Genomic DNA, 21983 nt, shown 5'->3' with positions numbered 1-21983 from the left:
AAATTCTTAAACAAGTACTTACAAAGAAGCAACAGAATAAATGGATTTTGATACCCAACTCATATTCACATGTTAATGTTAACAAAGTAAGTCAAGAATGTACTTGACTTATACCCTTAATACAACATATTCATATTTTCTGTATAGTATAATGCATACTAAAAGCTTCACACAATGAACTATACAAATGTATTGCAACAGAAATGTGCTCCGCATCCCAGAGTTCTAGAAGCATAATACAAACATAGGCATACAGATCGCAAACAATATTTCTGCTATACAACAGTCAAACAAGTCAACTAATCCCAATTAAGCAGCAAGAAGTTTAATTACCTCTTTTGAGACAGTCCCCAATACCCAAAACAGCAGAAAATGAAACAGAAAAAACGAGCTCAAGTATTATAAACAGTTACATTTTTTTTTAATGTACTGAAGCCTGAGTCAGCCTGAGCATCACACTAGCATTAAATATATGAAAGTTTACAATGACATTACAATTAGTATAAAAGTGTCTGCGAGAATAAAATATGAAACTTCATACACCTTACAGTTCATAAGACAGGACTAAAAGAGAATTTTGTTTTTGAGGTCCTGATATTGTTGGGGAGGGGGGTGGAGACCAAGTGATAACTTAGTCTGAAAGAAGCATATGCAGCAACTCAGATATCATTATATTGCGCATCGATTAGAAACCACTGAAACCAACAAGTTAGGATTCCTCCATTACTGAAGTTTTGAAAATCTCTCTAAATTTTATGTTTTTGCCCCCATATACTTGCTGAATAATCAGGAAACACCACTGCTCATTCAACAATTAAAGTTGGTACATTGAGTCATAGAGACAAGACACCCAGGAACAGAACTACGATGAGTACACTTTTAAGAATTCAAGTAGAACCAGCAAACAAATCATTGAGATATATGGTCAAGTGCACGAAATCCAAATTAAAACACCATTAAGAATATGCTATAAATGTCAATAACCCACGTTTTAAACAATAAAAATAAATAAAATATCTTACCTAGAATTAGACTTATCTAAGAGTTCATCTGGATATCTCCGTCGATATTGCTGTCCCCAACGAAACCTAAACCAAAGAGAAGAAAAGGCAAATCCCAATATGAGCTACTGTTAAAGGAACAAAATCTCTCATTTCTCTGTCCCAAACCTCTGTTTGTCAGCTAAACGGAAGAAACAAAGCAAAATTAATCCAATACTTGTGGCCATATCGTGTTATCAAGTCTTCGTTAAATGTCAAGCTAGACTCTGAGAGTCTCTGTGCTCAAGAAAACTACGAGAGTGAGATTGGAAATGACCGAATAGTGACTTACGAGAACTCCTGAAACGCGTAAACCGCAGGGTCGATTTTCGGGATGACAACGGGCAAGCGCTCGAACAGTACGGACGCCACAATTTTCTCTGGGTTCGTGCAGAACCCTCGCGCTCTTACGAGCGGCCGAGCCAACGATGCTAAAGATCTCTGCATTCTCGATCTGTTTAAGGAAAGCACAAGGTTGTAATTTGATTTTTGTTCTTGTTATACTTGAAGCTGTGTGAGTGCCCTAAGGTGAGCTTAAAAGAGCATTAATAATAAATTGAGATGAAGGAAGAAGAAGAAGAAGAAGAAGAAGGCGTGGAGGTTTTACCTGAAAGGGGTTGCCAGTGACTGGCAATGGCGAGGACTGGGAGTGAGGGTTTTCCACTGGATCTGTTTTAAAGAAACCGGGCTTGTTGATTACCTTTCGACTAATGGGCTTGGCCCATTGGGACTTTTTGGGAGGGGGTTTTGAGTGGTCTAAAGAAATGGGTTTGGCCCATTTTTGTTTTCTTTGGGTTGGATGAAAAGTCTAAAGGCCATTGTCAAGGGAGCTTTTCAATTTCATATTCATTTTAGAGGAGTGTTAGGCTTACAAACAAATTTTACAGAAAATTTATTACAAAATGATTAAGTTTTTCAAAATTTGAACTTATCTTATATCCAATCATGTTGTGCCACATCATTTTATAAAAATTTTTCTGTAAAATTTGTTTGTAAGCCTAACATTACTCTTCATTTTATGCTCGAGATTTAAAGTTGGTGAATCTAATGATGTACATAATTCTACATTAATTAAATTTTTTAAAAGACGTGATAACATTAGCTTCATCATATACATAATTAGACAATGAAATTAATACTATAAGATCATATTCCATTGTGAAGACATTTGCACTAGGGATCCATCCAACCAAAATAAAATACTTGTCAAAAAATGTTACTTATAACTCCCACACCCTTACTGCCACATCAGCCCCAAAAAATTATGAGATATGCTATAGTGCAATAAAATAATCATTTTTTGCCCATAAAAGTCTTAGGTGGTAAGAGGTAATAGGCTTATCAGTGGGTGGGGCCACAACAATTATAAATGGAGCCTATAATCTCTTGCCACCTAACACTTTATGGGCCAAAAATGATCATTTTATTGCATTATAGCATTTCTCAAAAATTATTGACATGACAATGCTACATTAGTCTCAAAAAAAACCAAAATCATCCAACCTCTTCCATAGAACCATCCCAAGCAAACTTTTACAGGCAGTCACGCCACTCTAGAATTGAGAGTCATCGGAAGTGATTGATCACGACCACCCCACGGCCCGCATGGACATGGTGGTTGGGGGTGGCACTGACCAAGAGAGGATATGCAAACTTTTTTTTTTTTTTTTTTGTAAGGAGTAAAAGAGGTGGAAGTAAAATTAGAGAATTGCTAGCATTACCCATACTTTGCTTTCAGAGCACTGAGAATACTATTATTCTACGTGATACTAATAAATTCTTCTTTTCCTTGAGCAACGTTTTCGAGATCTCATGCAAAGAAAAAAATAATAAACAAGCCTGCAGTAATGTCTTTAAGGAAAGCCTGCAGTAATCTTTCAGCAATATTTCAATATGTTCAGATGTAGCACACTCACAGCCTAACAGCTTTAAACACTCTGATACTTGGATAGTGCAACTGCAAATTTTGAATATACCTTATAAAGTGCATCCATATGTACAATGGTTGCCAATTCAATATCTCGAAGACATGAATTTTGATCCACCAATTGGAACATGTCAATTTAATTTATTGAGGGAAATAGGGTACCAGGTAAATTTAACTCGAATAAAAATAGTGCTGTAGGGGTGGAAATGTTGATCAGAACAAAGGCTTCTTTCCGTCTAACATTCCCATCAAGTGCTCAAAAACCCGGCCCCCTGCGTCGCGCAGACCAGAATGCATGTACTCATTGGTGATCCACAGCCTAATCCCTGCTATCTGAGAAGCTGTTTCCATGGCCAGCTTGAAGTTGACAAACATGTCTTCATAATAAACAGCAGCTGCAACAGGTACCTGTCAGCATGGAAAGAAATAATCTGATAAATCAACAGACAACCCAAATGATGAAAAGACCTTATTTCTCCATCATTAAGGGAGTATATAATGAACAAAAAATCTGGGCTGCTGGAAAGTTCAGATCTCCACTGGCCAATAACAATTTTACGAAAATTGACTAGAACATCAAGACTACACACCTTATTATTATTCAGCACGGTAGTGTCATATAGTGGAGGCCAATCCTTCTTCTCAGCCAGTATATGAGCAACATCTTTGAATCGCCTCAAAGCATGAATCTCATCAAACATCCAGGGGAAGATCATCTGCAGAACAACCAAGGAACGTATGCATTCAGGTAATAATCAAACACTATTAAGCAATACCATGGTAAAGGCCAATCCAATGAACTTCAGGTTTTGCACCGTAAAAAGTAACTTTAGCAATTTGGCTCATACTATTAGGCATACCACTGACTAGAACCATTAATACCTAAACAAAGACAACCATTTACAGCAACTAAAATATTGGATGCAACAGAATGTTAACATGTTCAAAGTCTCAGAGTGCACAACAATATCCATATAATGAATAAAGGTCAAGAAAAATCAGCAGATGCTCACCAGGTAGACCAACAAAAAAAGAAAAAGAAAACTCTCATCGCCCTTGGGTATCATAATATTAGCATTGGTTGTGCATCATGTGATCAGTTTATCTTTGTATATACTTTTTTTTATGCAAGTTCTTTTCTTCCAAAGGAATTTCTAAGTTTTGTATGGATGGGAAAGGCAACATGTAGAAATAAACGCTTCCACTATATTTGGTCATTGCGAGCAGGGTTACACATAAATCATCAGTCCACCCCCTAAACCAGTTCTAGTCTTTATAGTTGTAAAAATATTGGATGCATAAAGGCAAGCAAATCTTAAATCGACATAAGTTTTAAATAACAATATTTGCAACTGTTTATAGTATCTAAATAAGATATAGAGAACTTTCCCACCCCCATGAGCAACATAAGACAGAAAAGCAGCAGTACAAAGAGCATAAAGACATCCCACCCTGCTAAGATAAGACAGAGGTAGTGGTGAAGTACATGGATTAGGTGCAAAAGATCTGTTTATATTGGCGCATCCAAACAAAGAGGTATGCGTATCCATATATCAAATATGTGAATACGCTTTTCAGTTCATGGTTTCCTAAATAAGTTTCTGAGTTTATGATTTTCTCAAAATCCTGCATGTAGTGTAGTGGGTCGCAAAATTAACAAACACACAACTCACAATCATTCCACAAAACCAAGAAAATTCAAGGATTTGCAGGGAAGCAAAAGAAAACCAATTCTAGAGTGTTTCTTATTGAAAAAGTGATTTAAAAAATAAAAAATAAACAAGGGGAAGCCAACCCATCCTTATGAGGCTTAGATATAAATAGGGTCACAGCCCCAAGAAAGACAAAAGAAAAAAATAACCTGCCAGAATCTCGGTAGATCAAGCATTAAGCTCAGTCAAACGAGCTTTGACATCGCACGACAAAAAAACCAGAGAAACATCCTTGGTCAATCGAACTACGACCAAGGCTCTCGGGAATTAATACTAAAGGGACCTGATCATCCCAGTCGATTAAGATTCAACGGAGACATCAATCGAACTTCCTGAAACAGACTTTCGTATTTCAATTGACGGGCAGTTTTGACCTAGTAAATATTGGAAATCAAAAATCTTCAAGAAATATGAATTTGTAGCCCTTTGAATAAGTTTTCTAACGCCATCAAAATTGTCTTGAACCGAAATTGGAATCACAAGATATGGTCATTTTACTATGACTGGTCTGCTTGTAATCTAGCATGCATATCCATCCCTACAACATCTAACATTTACCAATCAGTTACTATTCTGTACAACAGACTCCAATAACTGCGGGGAAATATATGGTTGCTTGTCAGTTCTAAGGTAAAACGTTAGTGTAATGTGTACCTCTCCCGTGAAAAGCACAGGGCAACCTTTTGATGAAGCCTTGATTGCATCAAATTTCTCCTCATATTCACTCCTTATTCTGTGAGCAGACCACCGTGATGAAGCACCCTTATAAAGAGTAGAGTGGAGAGGAATTAGACATTTTCAAGAATTTTTTTTTTTTTTGTAAAATAAAATTTGATTTGGAGAATTAAAGATAATAAAGAATTTTTACCTGACAGTAGATAGACTCATGCAGAAGCGCATATAGTGGATTTGTATCAAAAGCTAACCACTTCTCAAACTGCATAAACAGAATGACTTGAGGTTGATTCTAAGAATGAGATTCAAGACCTAGGATTCAAGATAAATAAGAAAGCAGTAATTCTCTTACAGCATTCAAAAAGTAGTAACTGATTTGCTTTGGTGCTCCTGGAACTATTACAGGATCCCAGACCCCTTCAAGCCTATAGGTCATGGTAAAAAATAGAGTTGACTTGAAAACATAGTAAAATTGTAAGTTCACAATAACTGTGTCGGTATTCATGGTGCCTTACATATAGTGCAACCGCTCAAAACCAGCAGAAGTTCCTAAACAAGAGAGACCAAGAGTTTGCAGTCCCCTTGGGGTTAAGATACCCCCAGATGGAAGAAGCACCTATACAAAAAGAGAAGAAGGAAAAAAAAACAAGGAAGAGGGAGAACGGAGGGAGGGGGGATATTCAAAAGATTTAGCATGAGCTTTCTGCATTTGGAAAAATAACCAAATCATATGTGGCAGATCCTCACCCCGCCTCCTTCAGACTCAGCTAAATACTTAACAACTTCACGAACAATTTCAATATCCTGAGGATACCTCTTGTAGTACTTCTCATTCTGATGCGTAATCGGTTCAAAGCATGCCCTATACACGGTATCTGCTGTGCATCCATTTCCAATTGGAGGGATTCCTCCGGTTAGAAGGACACGTTTCAGCCCTTGTGGTGCAAAACTCAAATAGGTAACTGCACAAAAACCACCATAACTCTGCACAAGAAAAAAGAATGAGTTGTCATCTAATTAATGAGTCGGATTGGCTTCAATGAACTACAAGCAAAAATGTGACAGTGACTAATAGCTAGGTCGGAGGGCAATACGAATATATTAGCTTACAAGGAGAAAACCTAAGACACATACACACATGTACACATGCACATATATTTACACATATGCATAGATGTTTGCATGTATACTAATACATATATGTATAGATATGTTGACACAAAAGAAAACATTCTTTCTACTTGCTAGTATATTTTTCTCTTTTCTCAGGTCTAACACTTGCGACCAGATTGAAGCCCCTGCAGAGGGGCAGAACCATGGCGGTATCCTGAAAGATCACATGCATTAACAAACACCAAAAGGCAATAATAATCTTTATACCTGACCCAAAATTGTCCAGGGTCCAGCATCAGGAACAAGACGTACTCGAATAAACTCAGCATCATTTACTATATTGTCAGCTCGAAAATGTTTCAAGTAGTCAGCCAAATCCTCTGCGGACTTAAATTGTAACATAGATGATGCTGTCAAAGGAGTCGATGAGCCTGTTCCTCGCTGCAAAAAAATATCATCAGCAGGGGAAAACATAATATAAATTGTTATCAAATACAAATAAGCATCCAGAAAACCGTGCCTGATCCATCAATATGAGACGAAATTCTTCACAAGCTTTTTGTACCCATCCGCTAGCTTCAGTTGGTCGAGGGCACTCAAATCCAGGTCCACCTTGTAGGAATAATAAGTATGGCAGTGGTTTATCTTCTTTCCCAGCTGCAGCAAAATTCTATATTAGTAACAGACAATAGATGTATATTAGTGATTAAATTATTAAAATATTTTTAAATTAGACGTTCGTGTAGAAACCAAATAATCAGTCCATATAAGCATTTTACGGAATTAGAATCTAAAAAAACCAAATTTGCTTGCCAATGACACATCTATATCCACCATTCAATAAGAAACAGGTTAGATAATTAAACCAGAGAAAATAGTCAGTGATAATAGAAAAGATAAATAAAACACAGAAAATAGTCATTGAAGTTTATAAAATGGAAGCTTCACATCTATGTAATCCATAGGCAGCTACTGCTAGCACGCTTATGCAAAAGATATCCATTCATCTTGAATTTCACAGGCATGCGTTCCTGCTGCAGTTGCCAGAATGCAACAGTGTAGCTTTCTTAGTTCAGTTTGCAAAATAACTAAGACCCGTACATATATCTTCATGTAGGAATTCCAGTGATAAAATGTATTAACTGCCTGCCTGGCGACTCAAACAAATCATGCTTCCCAGATATACACCTTGTAAAAATTATTATTATTATTATTTAAAAAAAAGGAGGATGGAGCAAAATGAGAGCAACACTGATGAACTAGCCACTAATTTACTTAATATTATCTAGGATTCCAACCATTCAACAGACAATAACCTGCTAATAGCACAAAAAGTACACTAATTTGATGGAAAGTTACGTAGTCAATATGCTTTGGAAGTTGTTGGTCTTAGACAGTTGGGCTATGGTCGAATATAGAGATAAAGTACGCACTTGACAAACCAAAGCTAAATAGCTTTGCACCTAGGCATATAAAAAATTGACAAAAGCAGTTGGAGAAGAAGTCTGAATTTAAAAGTCCAGAGAAAATTGACTTTCCTGTAAGTGGGGTCCACGGCATTTGACAATTTTGGTTCATTTACTACCAAAATTCATGCACATTTGATTGCTGAAACAAAATGTAACAGAAAAAACAACATAAAACAAAGAACTATAAATCAAAGAGCATGTTCCACAAACAAAAGTCCACTCAACTAAATCCTAATAATATAATCACCGACACCGTCATTCGTTTGATTTTTCTTAACCATTCCTAATTTAAATCCAAAACAAAAGAAATCAAAATTTCCTTCTCTTTTACTTTCCTGTGTGTTATCAGCTACCAAATTTAAAAGCACAAAGATAGAATAGATCTCAATCTCATAATTACGTTCTAGGACACTGATCAGATGGTAATTCACACGTAGTAATACGAATTAACCCTCGCTTCAACCATTTGGTTGACGTATATACCTGCGACTACTTCGCGAGCGAAAATAGAGATCTTAGGAGAAGCGAGACGATCGAGAGTGTGGTCGAGGGGCACAATGAAGCGATGGTCTCGGAGCCTGAGCTCCGGCACTGAGTACCAGCTTCCGGCGACGTGGTCCGGCGAGGATTCGCCGGCGTTCGAGTTATCTCCTGCCATGCAGGTAACCGTGGGAACTCTAATTCGGCGGTACTGGAAGCAGAAAAGTCCGGTGGCTGCAACCAGCAAGACACTGCGAGGGGACAAATAATATGTGCGAGAGAGGTGGAGTGAGTTTAACAAGGAGGGTGGCGCGTGAGTCGCGAACATTTTGGTAGGGGGAGAGTGTAAATAGCGTTATGTGCGGCGCTTAATTTTGAATAGATGCGGACACGTGGGTAGATCTGAGCGATTGGGGTTTGAGATGAGATGATGTAAGATAGCCTTAGTTGATAGATATGAAGCCTTTTTAAGTCAAAGTAAACGTTATTAATTATTTTTTTTTAGAAATGTTTTGATTTATCTTTTGCTCATATTTTGTAATGGACACAAATTTCCTCCATATGAAATATTCTCTAACTCATTTAAAATATTATCAAATATTTATAAATATTTAAGAAAAAAAATGTAAAATTAATTATTGTGGTTTACCTGATTTACAGTTAGCTCCATGTGGTATCAAAATAAACTCAAAGGTCATTGAGGTATGCTAAAAAAATAATTTAGTCCATACAGTCAAATTTCGTCCACTAATTTAACATATTCCGTTAGTGTGACACTGATTTAAATAGGACATGTATCACAATTTTATTGGCTTTAACATTTTACGTTATCAGAACCTGTTAAGTTAGTAAACAAAATTTGACTATATGGACTAAATTGTTTTTTAGGTATACTTCAGGGACCTTTGAGTTCATTTTGATACCACAAGGAGTTAATTGCAAATTAGGTAAACCACATGGACTGATTTTGCATTTTTCTCAATATTTAAAATACACATTAAATTTAGTCTAAGTTAGTAAACTGATATTAATGATGTTAAGAATTTAATGTACCTTTTAAATGTTTATAGATACTTGCATTATTTTAAATGGATTTAAAGATATTTCTTTCAAACTGGTTTGAAGATTTTTTTTTTTTTTTGAAGAAAAAGGTAGATACTCGTTTCATAAATCAATGGAAGGAGGAGAGAATTTCTCCTCCATAATAATCTCACGGATACAATTAGGGTAATCAACCCTCCAAATCCCCCCTAGACGTTCTCTTACAGTCATCCGAGCGACAGCATGTGCCGCCTTGTTCGTCGTCCTACGATGAAGGAAATTTATGTTCTTTTGTAAATCTCCCTGCTAGACCATTGAATACGTGTGATCAATTGTAGGCCTCACAAATTTAATTGTAAATTTACTAAAAATTTGACAAAAAATAGGTAACTTTTTTTTTTCCCCCTAAAAGCGCAAACGTTATTAACATGCGCATCAAAATTTATTAGTATGTAGCCCAGCTGTGGGAGAGATCGTGCTCAGTCTTGCAAAGATCACGTGAAGCGCGCAAAGTAATATAGAAACGCTAAAAACTATCTCAAATTATCTATAATGTTGGCGTAGCAATTCAATATTTTAAGGAATAAATGCATTTTTTTTTCATGTAGTTTAGAGTTTTGATAAATAGTTTATTGAGTTTTTAAAAATGATTAGTTACTCCCTAAGGTAAGCAAAAAAGAACAAATTAGTCCATATTGTTATAAAAATTGACAGAATCCATTAATATGCTACATCGACACAAATCAAGCTGGTCAAAGGGGTAGTCGAACCACCCCATGGCCATTGGGGGTGGTTCGATCACCCTTATTTTTTTTAGTAGTGTTTAATTTTATTATTTTTTTGCCATTTAGAGATGCACGAACCACCCCAAGATATGCTCAGAAAGGGTGACCGAAGAATTCCAAGTCCATGGGCATGGTTCGACCACCACCATTTAGCACAATAATGAATTTGGTGAACTTTTCTAACAGTATGGGCTAATTTGTTCTTTTTTGTTTATCCTATGGAGTGATTAACCCTTTTTTTGAAACTCTTAGAGTTATTTGTCAAAACTTCAAACCACAAGGACCCAAAATACATTTATTCAATTTTTAACAAGTACTATCCTAAGAGTTGGTTAGAACTGCTACACTAGCTTTGCAAGATTATTGTGGGGGTAAAAACATGGTTTACATCATTACTCATACATGAATAATGTTAAATCTTGTGAGTTTTAATGTTAATCACAACATTAAGACCCAAAAACTTGTTGTGAGTTTTAATGTTATTCGCAAGTGCACAAGTCGTTTGCAATATAATTTTTTGCAAGGAATTGTGTTTATGTAAATAAATTTCTATCTAAATCAATCTTACTTTAATCTAGTTCCAAATTTGTGTGATTTTTTAAATTGAAAACAAAACAAACATGAATTGAAACAAAATGAAATTAAACAATGGATAAACTACTAAGGTATTGGAATCAGCCCTCACTAATTCATAGCAACAACTTTCATATTCATCAATATTTTTCAACGTTTTAAACGGCACATTTTATGTACGTTATATTTTTGCAAAAACAAATGTATCAAAACATCAAAAGTATCCGTTATTTGTATAAATCACAAAGGATATCCGATTTAGTTCAAATCATCCGATATATTTGTGCTTTGCACAAATCACAAGGGATATTCAAAGTAAACCAAAAGATCCGATGTGTCCGTTGAACAAATGACAATGAATATCCAATATATAACAAACAAAACAAGCAATCAATTAAAAATGATTAACAATTAATTGAAATAGAAATAGAACAATGAGAAATACGATTCTTATCAATGGAAAATATCAATGTACATAAAAATTAACTGTTGCTACTTATCTATGAGGCTTCATCCTCAACCTTAGTTGAAGGATTTAGCCTCTCATGACTACAAACATTATATAATTGATAAATGAATTTATGAAAACTAAAAACTTACAAAGGGAAACGAATTCAGGGCTAAAAATATGAAGAAAAAAAAAACGTTAAAATTACACTGAATGGCCCCCCTTGGACGGCTTCCCCCTGTTTCCCTATAAAACTATGATATTTATAAACTAATTTTAAGGTTTCAGCACTTCCAGATCAAACAAATACGCTTGATCGCACTCATGCAAATATTAGCTCTTCTGCGGCGCAGCACATGGGCGCTGCTTGCTTGGGTGTATGCGGGAGTGCGCTCGAGCGCGCCCTTGATGTGCTCAAGCACAGATGCGCTCGAGCGTGGGTGCCATGCTCTCGATCCCATTTCCAGAATTTCACTTTTTCCCGCTTCTTTGCAATTTTTTCTTAACAATTTGCAAAACATTAAGACACAAAAATTAACTAATACATTATAAAATAATAAAGATAAATGCTTAGCAAATACAAATTAAGGAGTTCAAATATACAATATTTGGCACATGCGAGTGTTATATCTCATATTGAGAAAAAATAAAGAGAATAATTAATATACTTAAGTGGACCAAATCTCATTAACTTTTATTAATTCTACTTTATTAACCCTTTTTTTTAAAAAAATGTTATAGGTTACAATCAGGGACAAGTATAGGGTATGCCCCCTCCACCTCCCACAATTCATAAGCAAAGAAAACAAAAATTAAAAAAAAAAAATTTTAATAATTTTTTTTTTTTTTTTTTTCTTTGTGTATTGGCCCTATCAACTAAAATTTTTAGGCCCTGACCTCTACCCATACTAATTTCTGCTCCTCTGGTTCCAGTATGATAATCTCACTTGAAAGCCTTATTCAAAGTTGGGATCGGTGGAACCAATGCTCAGTCATTAATTAAAGATACATCCAATTCTGCTTTCTGTAATGTGTTGTAATAAATTGGAGATCTTTGTCAAGACTCAAGACTTTGCAAGGCCAGGATCGAAGAGTTGGAGCACTCTTATTATGCAGGGGATGACATTCTGCAGCCTATCTTAGTATCTTTGTAAGGAATTACAGGGTTGCTACTTGATCAAGAACCAAGTAAAATTATTGACAAATTATTTCATTCCAATTTCCACCGTTTCCTTTCGATTGGTTTGATTTTTGCTTCCTCGGCATGTCCCATTAACGAGCTATAATTGTTGAGAATGAGGAAAACAGTAAAATAAAAAGAAAAATGAATAAAATATTTGAGCATTTTACTACAGAGACTGCCCAAAGGCTGCTAATGCTATATTAACAAGTCGGAAAGAAAGAATTATAGACGAATTATAAACAACCACCGACGACTTGGTGGTTGCCTCGAATGAGAGTCGTGGCTTCCAAGAGTGTCGTTTACAGCTTTACAGGCTTCAACAGAGCACGTGGATAACGCTCGGCACAGAAAACGAACAAAAGAGGTAGTTGGGAAATGCAGCCTTCCCACCGTTCAAGTTGGCGTAGGCGGCGCACCCAAACCGCCTATCCCCTCAATCATTCGCATAGATATGTAAGACCATCAATTCAACCAAACAAAATACCAAGCTCCCACATTCATTCACCTCTCTAACTAACAGTGTCTCGAAGAATTGATCGAAAATGGGCTTCATCGCCGCCCTCTCTAGAGCCAAGTCCGCTGTGAAGTCCCATGCCATGCTCCGCCGCATGAGCAATATCCCCGAGAGCACCGTCTACGGCGGCCCGAAGCCCCAGACTCCCAACCAAAGAGTGACGCTGACCAACTTGAAGCAAAAGCACCGGAAGGGCGAGCCCATAACGGTCGTGACCGCTTACGATTACCCGTCAGCGGTGCACCTTGACTCCGCAGGCATCGACGTGTGCCTTGTCGGTGACTCGGCCTCCATGGTCGTGCACGGCCACGACACCACCCTCCCTATCTCGCTCGACGAGATGATTGTTCATTGCCGAGCGGTGGCGCGTGGCGCCACCCGCCCGCTTCTCATCGGGGACTTGCCCTTTGGGACCTACGAATCCAGCACCAGTCAGGTAATGGGGAATCGATGTAACAAAAACCAAAATTTACAAGGGTTTTTGTTTTCCGAGTTGTCCAAAACCTCGAGCTGAACCGAAATGGTGAAATTTAATCATTTAGTTCTGACAATTATTATTTGGGATTTCCGTTTTAAGTGTGCAATGATTGGTGATTGTTGCAGTTTTGATTATGGGCAGGCAGTTGATACGGCGGTGAGGGTTTTGAAGGAAGGAGGAATGGATGCGATAAAATTGGAAGGAGGATCGCCTTCAAGAATCACTGCAGCGAGAGCTATTGTTGAAGCTGGGATTGCAGTGATGGGACATGTGGGACTCACACCTCAGGCCATTAGTGCTCTTGGGGGATTCAGGCCTCAGGGCAAGAATCTTGCTAGTGCTCTCAAGGTCTCTTAACTCACTTTCTCACTTGTGTGTGTCCGCCTACGTATTTGTACTAATTCTCCTGACACGTGTAATTCCCTGTTCCATATGCGTCCATTACATTTGAAATTGAGAATATACATTTCATGATCAGAATTGAAAATTGACGTATCTTAATGAGTACATCATACCATATTATTTAATTTTAAAAAAAAACGTGCAAACATTGACTTAATATCCATCATTAGATATACAAACTTTATATTTTGGCCATAAAATAGAGAGAATCCAATTCCGGTTAGTAGACCATGCCAGATCCTACGATGATTATTGTGCAAGTCAGATTTTGAACTCTTAATCTACACTGTGATGTGCTTATCAAGGCTTGGCTTCCCACTTGAACTGTGTTTTGTGTATTTTGTTGTTATGATGAAAGGAATTGTTCTGTGCAGGTTGTGGAGACTGCGCTGGCTTTGCAGGAAGTGGGGTGTTTTTCTGTTGTTCTGGAATGTGTGCCTCCGCCGGTGGCTGCTGCAGCCACATCAGCTCTTCGAATTCCTACCATTGGTATTGGGGCTGGACCTTTTTGCAGCGGACAGGTTAGATCATTTATCGAGCTCTATAGCTCTTTGCTGGTATGTGTGTGCTTGAGATGTCTATGTACATACTCCCTCTTGGTGTTGAATTGCTTACTGCTAATCGAGTTAAGTTTATTTAACAAGATGTGGTTCTACCTATATTTTGTTAGTAAATATGTTGATTTGATATGCATTTGCATTTGGAATTTTCTGATTATTGGTGTTTAAGATACTAAGTGTTTTTTAGGAGAGAGAACCACATCAGTTCTATTACTCCAAAAGAATTAATCAAGTTGTAATTGAAGCTTCCTAAAATCGCTTATAAAGTTCAGTATTACCTAGTAAAGAACCAATGTAGGACTTAGAACCCATAAACTCTTTTATAATCCACTCACTGATCTTACTCTATGCAAGCTAATCATCCTCCCATTGTGGGACTTGGTGTTTCAAAGTGTAATAGGAGGCTCTTGATGGTTATAATAGGGGACTGTCATGGTACCTTAAAAACTGTTGTCCAACTTTACAAAGAGTTTCTGTTGATACAAGAAGGTCAAATAAAAGTTTTCGTTATTGAGCAGGGAAAAAATGTCAGTTTAGAAAAAAAATTTGATTGTATCAAATAGAGCATAGGCATTGATTTTTTCAAGCCTCCATCAGTTTGTTTAAACTTTTAGCACAGAGCTTACTAGTTATTTGTAGAATTCATAATAATTTGGATTTCTTTTTCTGTTGTTGTTGCTATTCTTTGTTTTCTTATTTGATGGAAATATTTTAGGCTGTGTTTGAACCATCTTTTATAAGAAATAGCCTCTTCTCAAACTTTTAGATCATGTGTATATTAGATTAGTATTAAAACAATTTACAATCGTCTACAAAGTTCTTGAAGAAGATGTTGTAGCCTACTCTTTGGTAGAGAAGTGAATCAGTCCTTTGAGGCCTTGCGTTTGGTAAGAAGTCAGTTCAAGTTAATTACATTGGCATTTTGGCCTTTGCTTCTTTGGGTTTGTAGCTTTTGCAGTAACTTAAATTGGCAACTCCTGCAATAATATGAATATTTTCCTTTGTGCTCAAAAGAAAGGTTTTTTAGGCCACAGACAGAGACGATATCATTAGTGATAGAGATTCCCAAAAAAAAAAAAAAAAAAAAAATCTCCTTCTTAAAGCAAAAAAAACAAAAGGGAAACAGTAGAGACTACTCTAGCTATTGTTAGTTTAGAAAGTGAATAATCTTTTCAGTGTTCTAATTGGTTTTGAAAGCAAATCAGAGAGTGAACTTTAGGCACATTTGTTGCTTATATTTTATTTTTGGTGTTTGCGTGCATGGCAGGGGTTTGTTTAGAAAAGAGTCAGTTGGGAGATTCATCCTGGTTGTGGTTCCGCTTGTGATGATTTTTTTTTTTTAACTTTGGTTTCATTGATGTTATGTTATGATCTCAAGCTCACTGCTTTCTGTGTAACTACAAAGAGATTGGGGTAGAAACAACCTAGCTTCCCATTCTGATGTGCAAATGATAGTGGGCATTGCATAATTCCAAATCCAAATGATTTCCTGCCAAAATAATGGTGTACATCCACTACTTGTTTATGTTTCACCATAATAAAACTGTATCATTGATGCAGGTTCTAGTTTACCATGATTTGCTTGGAATGCTTCAGCATCCCCATCATGCCAAGGTTTGGCTCCAAAACTGCAACTCTGGCTAAATTTTCCCTCCTTTCCATTTCATTTGAATGTTCCAGTCATGAGAGACTGTTCCTTTTGCAGGTTACACCGAAGTTCTGTAAGAAGTATGCACATGTGGGAGATGTCATCAACAAAGCTCTATTGGAGTACAAGGAAGAAGTCACAAATGGTTCATTTCCTGGTCCTGCTCACAGCCCCTATAAAATCAGTGCGAGTGATGTTGACGGCTTCTCAAATGAGCTGCAGAAGTTAGGTTTGGACAAGGCAGCATCTGCAGCAGCCGAAGCAGCTGAGAAGATTGGCACTGCTTAATCCCGTGCAAGTAGTTTATTTTCAGATAATTCCACCGGCAGAGCCTTCTTCCGGTGGTGGGGTTTTGATTTAATTCGCATTTTTATATTTTGCTACTTCTTTAATTGATGAGAATGTCCTTTTTTACAGCAGTTGAATGTAGTTGGCAGTTTGTTAGCATTTCATTTTTTTCCCCCTTCCTGTCATGTTTATGATTTGAAGAACATGTCAAATATAAACTCTTAAAAGGGTTTTATCTTAATTTATTAGCTGTGGATACTCTCGGGCTCTTGTCTTCTTAATGGTTAGCAGTTGGAATTAAAGAAGTATCAGTGCCCCGGCCCTTCCCCAGTTCCCTTTTCTCCTTTTGTAACGTTGAAGAAAGGTGTCTAGAATGTGCCGTTGGAAACCAACTTCTAGGCATGATCAAAAAAGTTATTCTTACATAAAGTTGTTGGAGCCCGGAAGCGATAGCAAAAAAGGCTTAAAAGGTGATTACGAGATGACGTCTCTTATGAGCAAGCAGCATCAGAAAAAGACTCAAAGCAGTCGCTAGATGATTTCATACCTGAGCAATACAAGTAGCCCAAGTGAATATTTAACACCAAAACGTTTTGTCATCAAGCAGGTAGATAGGATCTCCTTTTTTGTTTCATTCCTTCTGTCATGGAATGTGATTGGTATTTGGTATGTAAATTATTCGAAATCACTCAAGATCTTCTATCCGTACAAAAATAAACGGTAAAATTGCAATATTAGGGGAGCTGAGGGTAATCTCTACCGCTGATTTTTGTACGGGAGAATCACCGGAGGCAAGCCGAACTCATTGATGTCGAACTTTTTGTTGGGTATCGAATCAAGCATAGAAATTGTGATTGTTTCTTTTTGGTATACAAGATTTGGACCTGGTACCTATTCCAGTTGCACTCCCATTGTTTACAAGTTGAGGTAGGCCAAAAATATGAGTGGCCGACCTGCTGGTTTCACTAACAATCATCGTGGGTCGCTAGAATAGAGAATTATAATAATGGCTCCACTGATAGAATGATTGCATGAGGTACAACGCACAGATTGCAATGCTTGTGCATAACACATGAATCATGTGAACACAGCTTCACCGGATGATTGTGTCCACCACATAATTTCAAATGCACCTTCCAAAGTCTTCGTTGGTCCCATTCTCCTTTGGGATTTTTTTCATCTAATGACTCCCATCACATCAAAGAAAATCCTTAACAATGCCTGAGCTGGATCCTCATTTCTTGAAATTTTTTGCTTGAATATTAAAGTTAAGAGAATTGAGACAGAAAATGAGAGAGAGGGCATGGCATTTGGGTGCTCCGGTGGGTCTTAGAGCAGCCTGAGATACAAGATTTACCTGTTTAAGCATCTCAAACCTTATGCCTATCCCGACAGATACACCTGTTCAGGCATCTTAGACCTTACACCTCCCTCTTTCATTTTCTATTTGAATTTTAAGAAAATAAGAAGAAATGTAATAGAAATATTGATTTGAGTGCCTACTTCCAGATCAGGTTAATGTTCATACAAAATATTTTAAATTTTTGAAAGACAGCCATTTGTTTTTCAAATTGATGAAAATAAAAAAACAAAACAAAAAGTTACTAAAATAATAAAAATTCATATAATTTCATTAGTTTTTTTTTTTTTTTTTTTTTTTTTAACCAATACGGTAAATTTTCTATGATTCAATGTAGAAATAATGATTGAAATTCGAAAAAATTTATTCCATATAATAAAAGTCTAAAGAATGTGGATAGAGTTATTGAAAAACTCCGAAATTACTAGGAGAGAGAATTGAGAGGATCCTTTCTGAGTCTTCTAAAACGACGAGAGTTGCAGTTAAAGCAAAGAAAACGCGAAAGAGCAAAATCACCATCGTCTCTCCCAACAAAATGAACAGATCACTCTCTTCTTCTAAACAATCCCAACTCCTCCTCCTCCGCCTTCTCGAACCCCAAACCTCTACAGTTCCTTCGTACTCCCTCCTCCGCCACCTCTGCACCGAACCCAACCCCCCACCACCGCCACCACCACAAGACGAAGACTCACTGATAACCAAAGCAGTCCAACTCCTCCAAGCCCCAGAGAATGAGAACTCCGGCTCCACCCAACTCCGCCAGCTCCTATTTTCCTCTTCTTCTCCTTCCTCTCCTGGCCTTTTTCGCCAAATCGCTCGCCGCTTGAACTCTTCCTCCCAAGCGCTCAAGTTCTTCGACTACATTCAGTCGAATGCACCTTCGCAAGATTTACATTCATTGTCCTCGACCTTCCAGGCCATTTTTGAGCTCGCTAGCCGCGAACCCAATTCGCAGGAGAAACTGTTAGAGCTGTATAGGACGTCCAAAGAGCGGAACGTCCCGCTTACCATCAATGGCGCAACACTTCTTGTTCGGTGCTTGGGAAGGGCCAGGATGGTGGACGAGGTGCTTGGTGTGGCTAACGAACTAGACTCGTCTTTGAAAAATACGCATTTTTGCAATGTGGTGATTGATGTGCTATTCAGATTGGGGTATGCGGATTATGCGCATAATGTGGTTGACGAAATGCTTCAACCAAATGCGGAGTGTCCGCCCAATGATATTACGGGTGATATTGTTTTTGCGGCGTTGTTGAGGAGGGAGTGGCCACGGAGGACTTTCAATGACGAGGAGATTGTTGGGTTGGTGTCGAAATTTGGTGAATGTGGTGTGTTTCTGGATAGTCCTAAACTTACGCAGTTGATTACTAAATTGTGTAGGAATAGAAACACAAACCGTGCTTGGGATGTTTTACATCATGTGATGAAATCCGGTGGTGCAGTGGAAACTGCATCTTGCAATGCGCTTTTGACAGGGTTGGCAAGGGATGAGGACTTTGAGAGGATGAATAAGCTTACTACGGAGATGATACAGATGGATATACAACCCAATGTGGTAACTTTTGGGATTCTTATTAATCGTATGTGCAAGTCTCGGAGGGTCGATGAGGCATTGGAGTTTCTGGAGAAAATGAAAGGAGGGAGTGAGGGGGTGTCGGTTGAACCTGATGTAATCATGTACAATACTCTGATTGATGGACTTTGTAAAGTTGGGAGGCAAGAAGAAGGTTTGAGTTTGATGGACCAGATGAGATTGAATAAATGTGTGCCAAATACTGTTACCTATAATTGCTTGATTGACGGGTTCTGCAAAGCTGGTGAAATTGAGAGGGCACATGAGCTATTTGATCAGATGAACAAGGAAAGAGTGTTTCCCAATTCGATCACCCTTAATACTTTAGTTGATGGTATGTGCAGACATGGGAGGATCAATAGCGCAGTTGAGTTCTTCAATGACATGCAAAGTAATGGTCTGAAAGGCAATGCAGTCACATATACAACCGTGATTAAAGCATTTTGTAATGTCAACAACATTGATAAAGCAATGGAATTTTTCAATCAAATGTTAAAAGTTGGATGCACCCCAGATGCAATTGTTTATTATACCTTGATTTCGGGTTTGAGCCTAGCTGGAAGGATGGATGATGCCAGCTGTGTCGTATCAAAGTTGAAAGAAGCTGGGTTCTGCCTTGACACTGTCTCCTACAATAATCTCGTCAGTGGGTTCTGCAAGAAGAATAAGTTGGATAGAGCTTATGAGATGCTCAAGGAAATGGAGCAAGCTGGAGTTAAGCCTGATAGCTTCACATATAACATTTTGATTTCATATTTGAGCAAAACTGGGAATTTCAAAATAGCCCATACAGTGATGAGAAAGATGGTTAAGGAGGGTATAGTACCCACTGTTGTCACTTATGGAGCACTGATACATGCGTATTGCTTAAACAACAAAATTGACAAAGCCATGAAAATTTTCAGGGATTTGAGTTCTGCGTCAGAAGTTGCTCCCAACACTGTAATATACAATATTCTAATAGATTCTCTCTGCAAGAATAATGACGTAGAGCTTGCTCTTTCTCTGATGCACGATATGAAATGTAAGGGGGTGAGGCCCAATATTACCACATACAATGCTATGTTCAAAGGCCTTCGGGATAAAAATTTATTAGAGAAAGCATTTGAACTTATGGACAGAATGGTTGAACAGGCGTGTAATCCTGATTATATAACCATGGAGGTGCTTACTGAATGGCTTTCTGCAGTTGGTGAAACAGGAAAGTTGAAAAATTTTGTTGAAGGATATGAGGTTTCTGCTTCTTCTGGATAGTAGGATGGCTTTAGCAGCTGGAGGATGGGTTGTGTTATTGTTGGCCATACTCGGAAGGAAGAATCTTCTGGCCTTATTGTTGTGTTATGGTTGGAACGTCTGTTGGGCTTCACACAGAACATTGATTGAAGAAACTCAGTTTCTCATGGGGGTCTATGTGAGCACATCGTTGCTGCAGCATCCATGCATGTCCATTGTGGGTTCCATCCTTTCATGTTGGACTAACCGAACAAAGAGGTAGGTATATTCCATTACGTGTTGCTAATAAGTTATATGCAGTCGAGACATCTTCCTGTTGGGAGTTACATGACACTATAAAGGGTGAATTGTACAACACTTGATGGTTGATTATAAGCTACTGTTGAAGCTTCATTTTCTGACCTTTACCTATGAATAACTAAACATGCTTGATTTGGCAGCCATTTCATCACATATATTGTAGTATTTCCTTTTTGTTGGTCTGCATGACTAGAAATTATGATATGAATGTGGCTATTTTTATTTCATCTTTTCCATTTCTGCTTCAAGCCACATTCGCATATCTCTTTCTTGACATTTTATCATTATATTTTAATATCTTTATCACATTTCAAAAAACTTGGAACTATTGTTAAAAACCCGTAGAAGATACAAGCAGAGACGGGCTGCAAACAACAGGGGAAGTACAGAAGCAGAGCAACACAAACAACCATGATTGCTGTCAACAGTGAAGCTTTAGAGGAACAAACTAGTAAGAACTACAACTGCGGAGGCTGCATTTATCTTTGGAGGGCAAACCAAGATTGTGACAATTTTTTCAATTATTTATTTATTTGCATCTCTAATTAAATGTTTGTTCACTAAATAAATTAATCTATCAATAAGATGGTAGGTCTTTGATCTACAATGGTCAATCATTCAACCAAAAAGGCATACGAGGGATCACATTTCACAATTCACAGTTTTTTGGACTCTTAACATTACGTAAGGGCACAGAATGAGTCATTTTATACGAGATTCCGCGTCCTGTTAGCATAATCTTATCTTTTCCAAGCTGTTAGCATAATATTGACAGCAGAATATTTGCCTAATTATTATTATTATTATTATTATTATTATTATACACGTATAGGGGCAACCATTGGTGGATAGTGTTGACAATTCATTAAAACAAAAAAAAAAAAAAAACAAAAGACAAGGCTACCATTTTTCTGATCTAATGGTACTGGATGAATTCTTAGATCCTATCATCCTACCATACTTAAAAGCGTATTCTTTTACGCTCATCCTTATGTTATAGCTCTAGGAAAAAAAAAATCAACCTTTGAAATTTACAGTTGGATCAGAATTTCCAACCAATCTTTGAAATCTTTGTTTATTTTGGCATAAAATGACTTTCTAAAAAATGTTTTGTATTTTTCGGTGTTTTGTGCGACAGAAAATATTTTCAATTTAACCGAAAAAGCTTCTTTATTTTCCAT

General features: G+C 37.4%; 4 protein-coding genes across 4 annotated transcripts in view; 2 read left to right on the top strand and 2 right to left on the bottom strand.

Annotated features, from left to right (window-relative positions):
- Positions 1 to 1710, bottom strand: part of DECOY (decoy) — a gene marked incomplete in the record, with an annotated part of 3174 nt that extends 1464 nt beyond the window's left edge. The window contains 3 exon segments of the mRNA XM_088517472.1: positions 1023 to 1088; positions 1333 to 1494; positions 1648 to 1710. Of these exon segments, the coding sequence (XP_088373598.1) occupies positions 1023 to 1088; positions 1333 to 1487 (221 nt within the window).
- A 1157-nt stretch (positions 1711 to 2867) lies between these two features.
- Positions 2868 to 8759, bottom strand: LOC132188590 (alpha/beta-Hydrolases superfamily protein). Its single transcript, XM_059603088.2, has 10 exons — positions 8420 to 8759; positions 6988 to 7124; positions 6735 to 6908; positions 6102 to 6338; positions 5870 to 5970; positions 5707 to 5779; positions 5548 to 5616; positions 5334 to 5441; positions 3558 to 3683; positions 2868 to 3375 (listed from the first exon to the last, which is right to left on the bottom strand). The coding sequence occupies exons 1-10, from the start codon at positions 8742 to 8744 to the stop codon at positions 3181 to 3183; spliced, it is 1545 nt and encodes a 514-aa protein (XP_059459071.2). The 5' UTR covers positions 8745 to 8759; the 3' UTR covers positions 2868 to 3180.
- A 3950-nt stretch (positions 8760 to 12709) lies between these two features.
- LOC132188680 (3-methyl-2-oxobutanoate hydroxymethyltransferase 1, mitochondrial) lies at positions 12710 to 16592 on the top strand. The gene is made up of 5 exons (XM_059603200.2): positions 12710 to 13396; positions 13580 to 13786; positions 14215 to 14361; positions 15961 to 16014; positions 16106 to 16592. The coding sequence occupies exons 1-5, from the start codon at positions 12989 to 12991 to the stop codon at positions 16334 to 16336; spliced, it is 1047 nt and encodes a 348-aa protein (XP_059459183.2). The 5' UTR covers positions 12710 to 12988; the 3' UTR covers positions 16337 to 16592.
- A 1526-nt stretch (positions 16593 to 18118) lies between these two features.
- Positions 18119 to 20951, top strand: LOC132186975 (uncharacterized). Its single transcript, XM_059601106.1, has one exon. The coding sequence runs from the start codon at positions 18232 to 18234 to the stop codon at positions 20521 to 20523; it is 2292 nt and encodes a 763-aa protein (XP_059457089.1). The 5' UTR covers positions 18119 to 18231; the 3' UTR covers positions 20524 to 20951.
- The last annotated feature ends 1032 nt before the right edge of the window (positions 20952 to 21983 follow it).

Source organism: Corylus avellana, chromosome 6 (genome assembly GCF_965113065.1).
Source record: "Corylus avellana chromosome 6, dhCorAvel1.hap1.2, whole genome shotgun sequence".
NCBI classification, from domain to species: Eukaryota; Viridiplantae; Streptophyta; class Magnoliopsida; order Fagales; family Betulaceae; genus Corylus; species Corylus avellana.
Note: the sequence above shows the minus strand (reverse complement) of the source record. Positions and strands in the feature narration are given on the sequence as shown.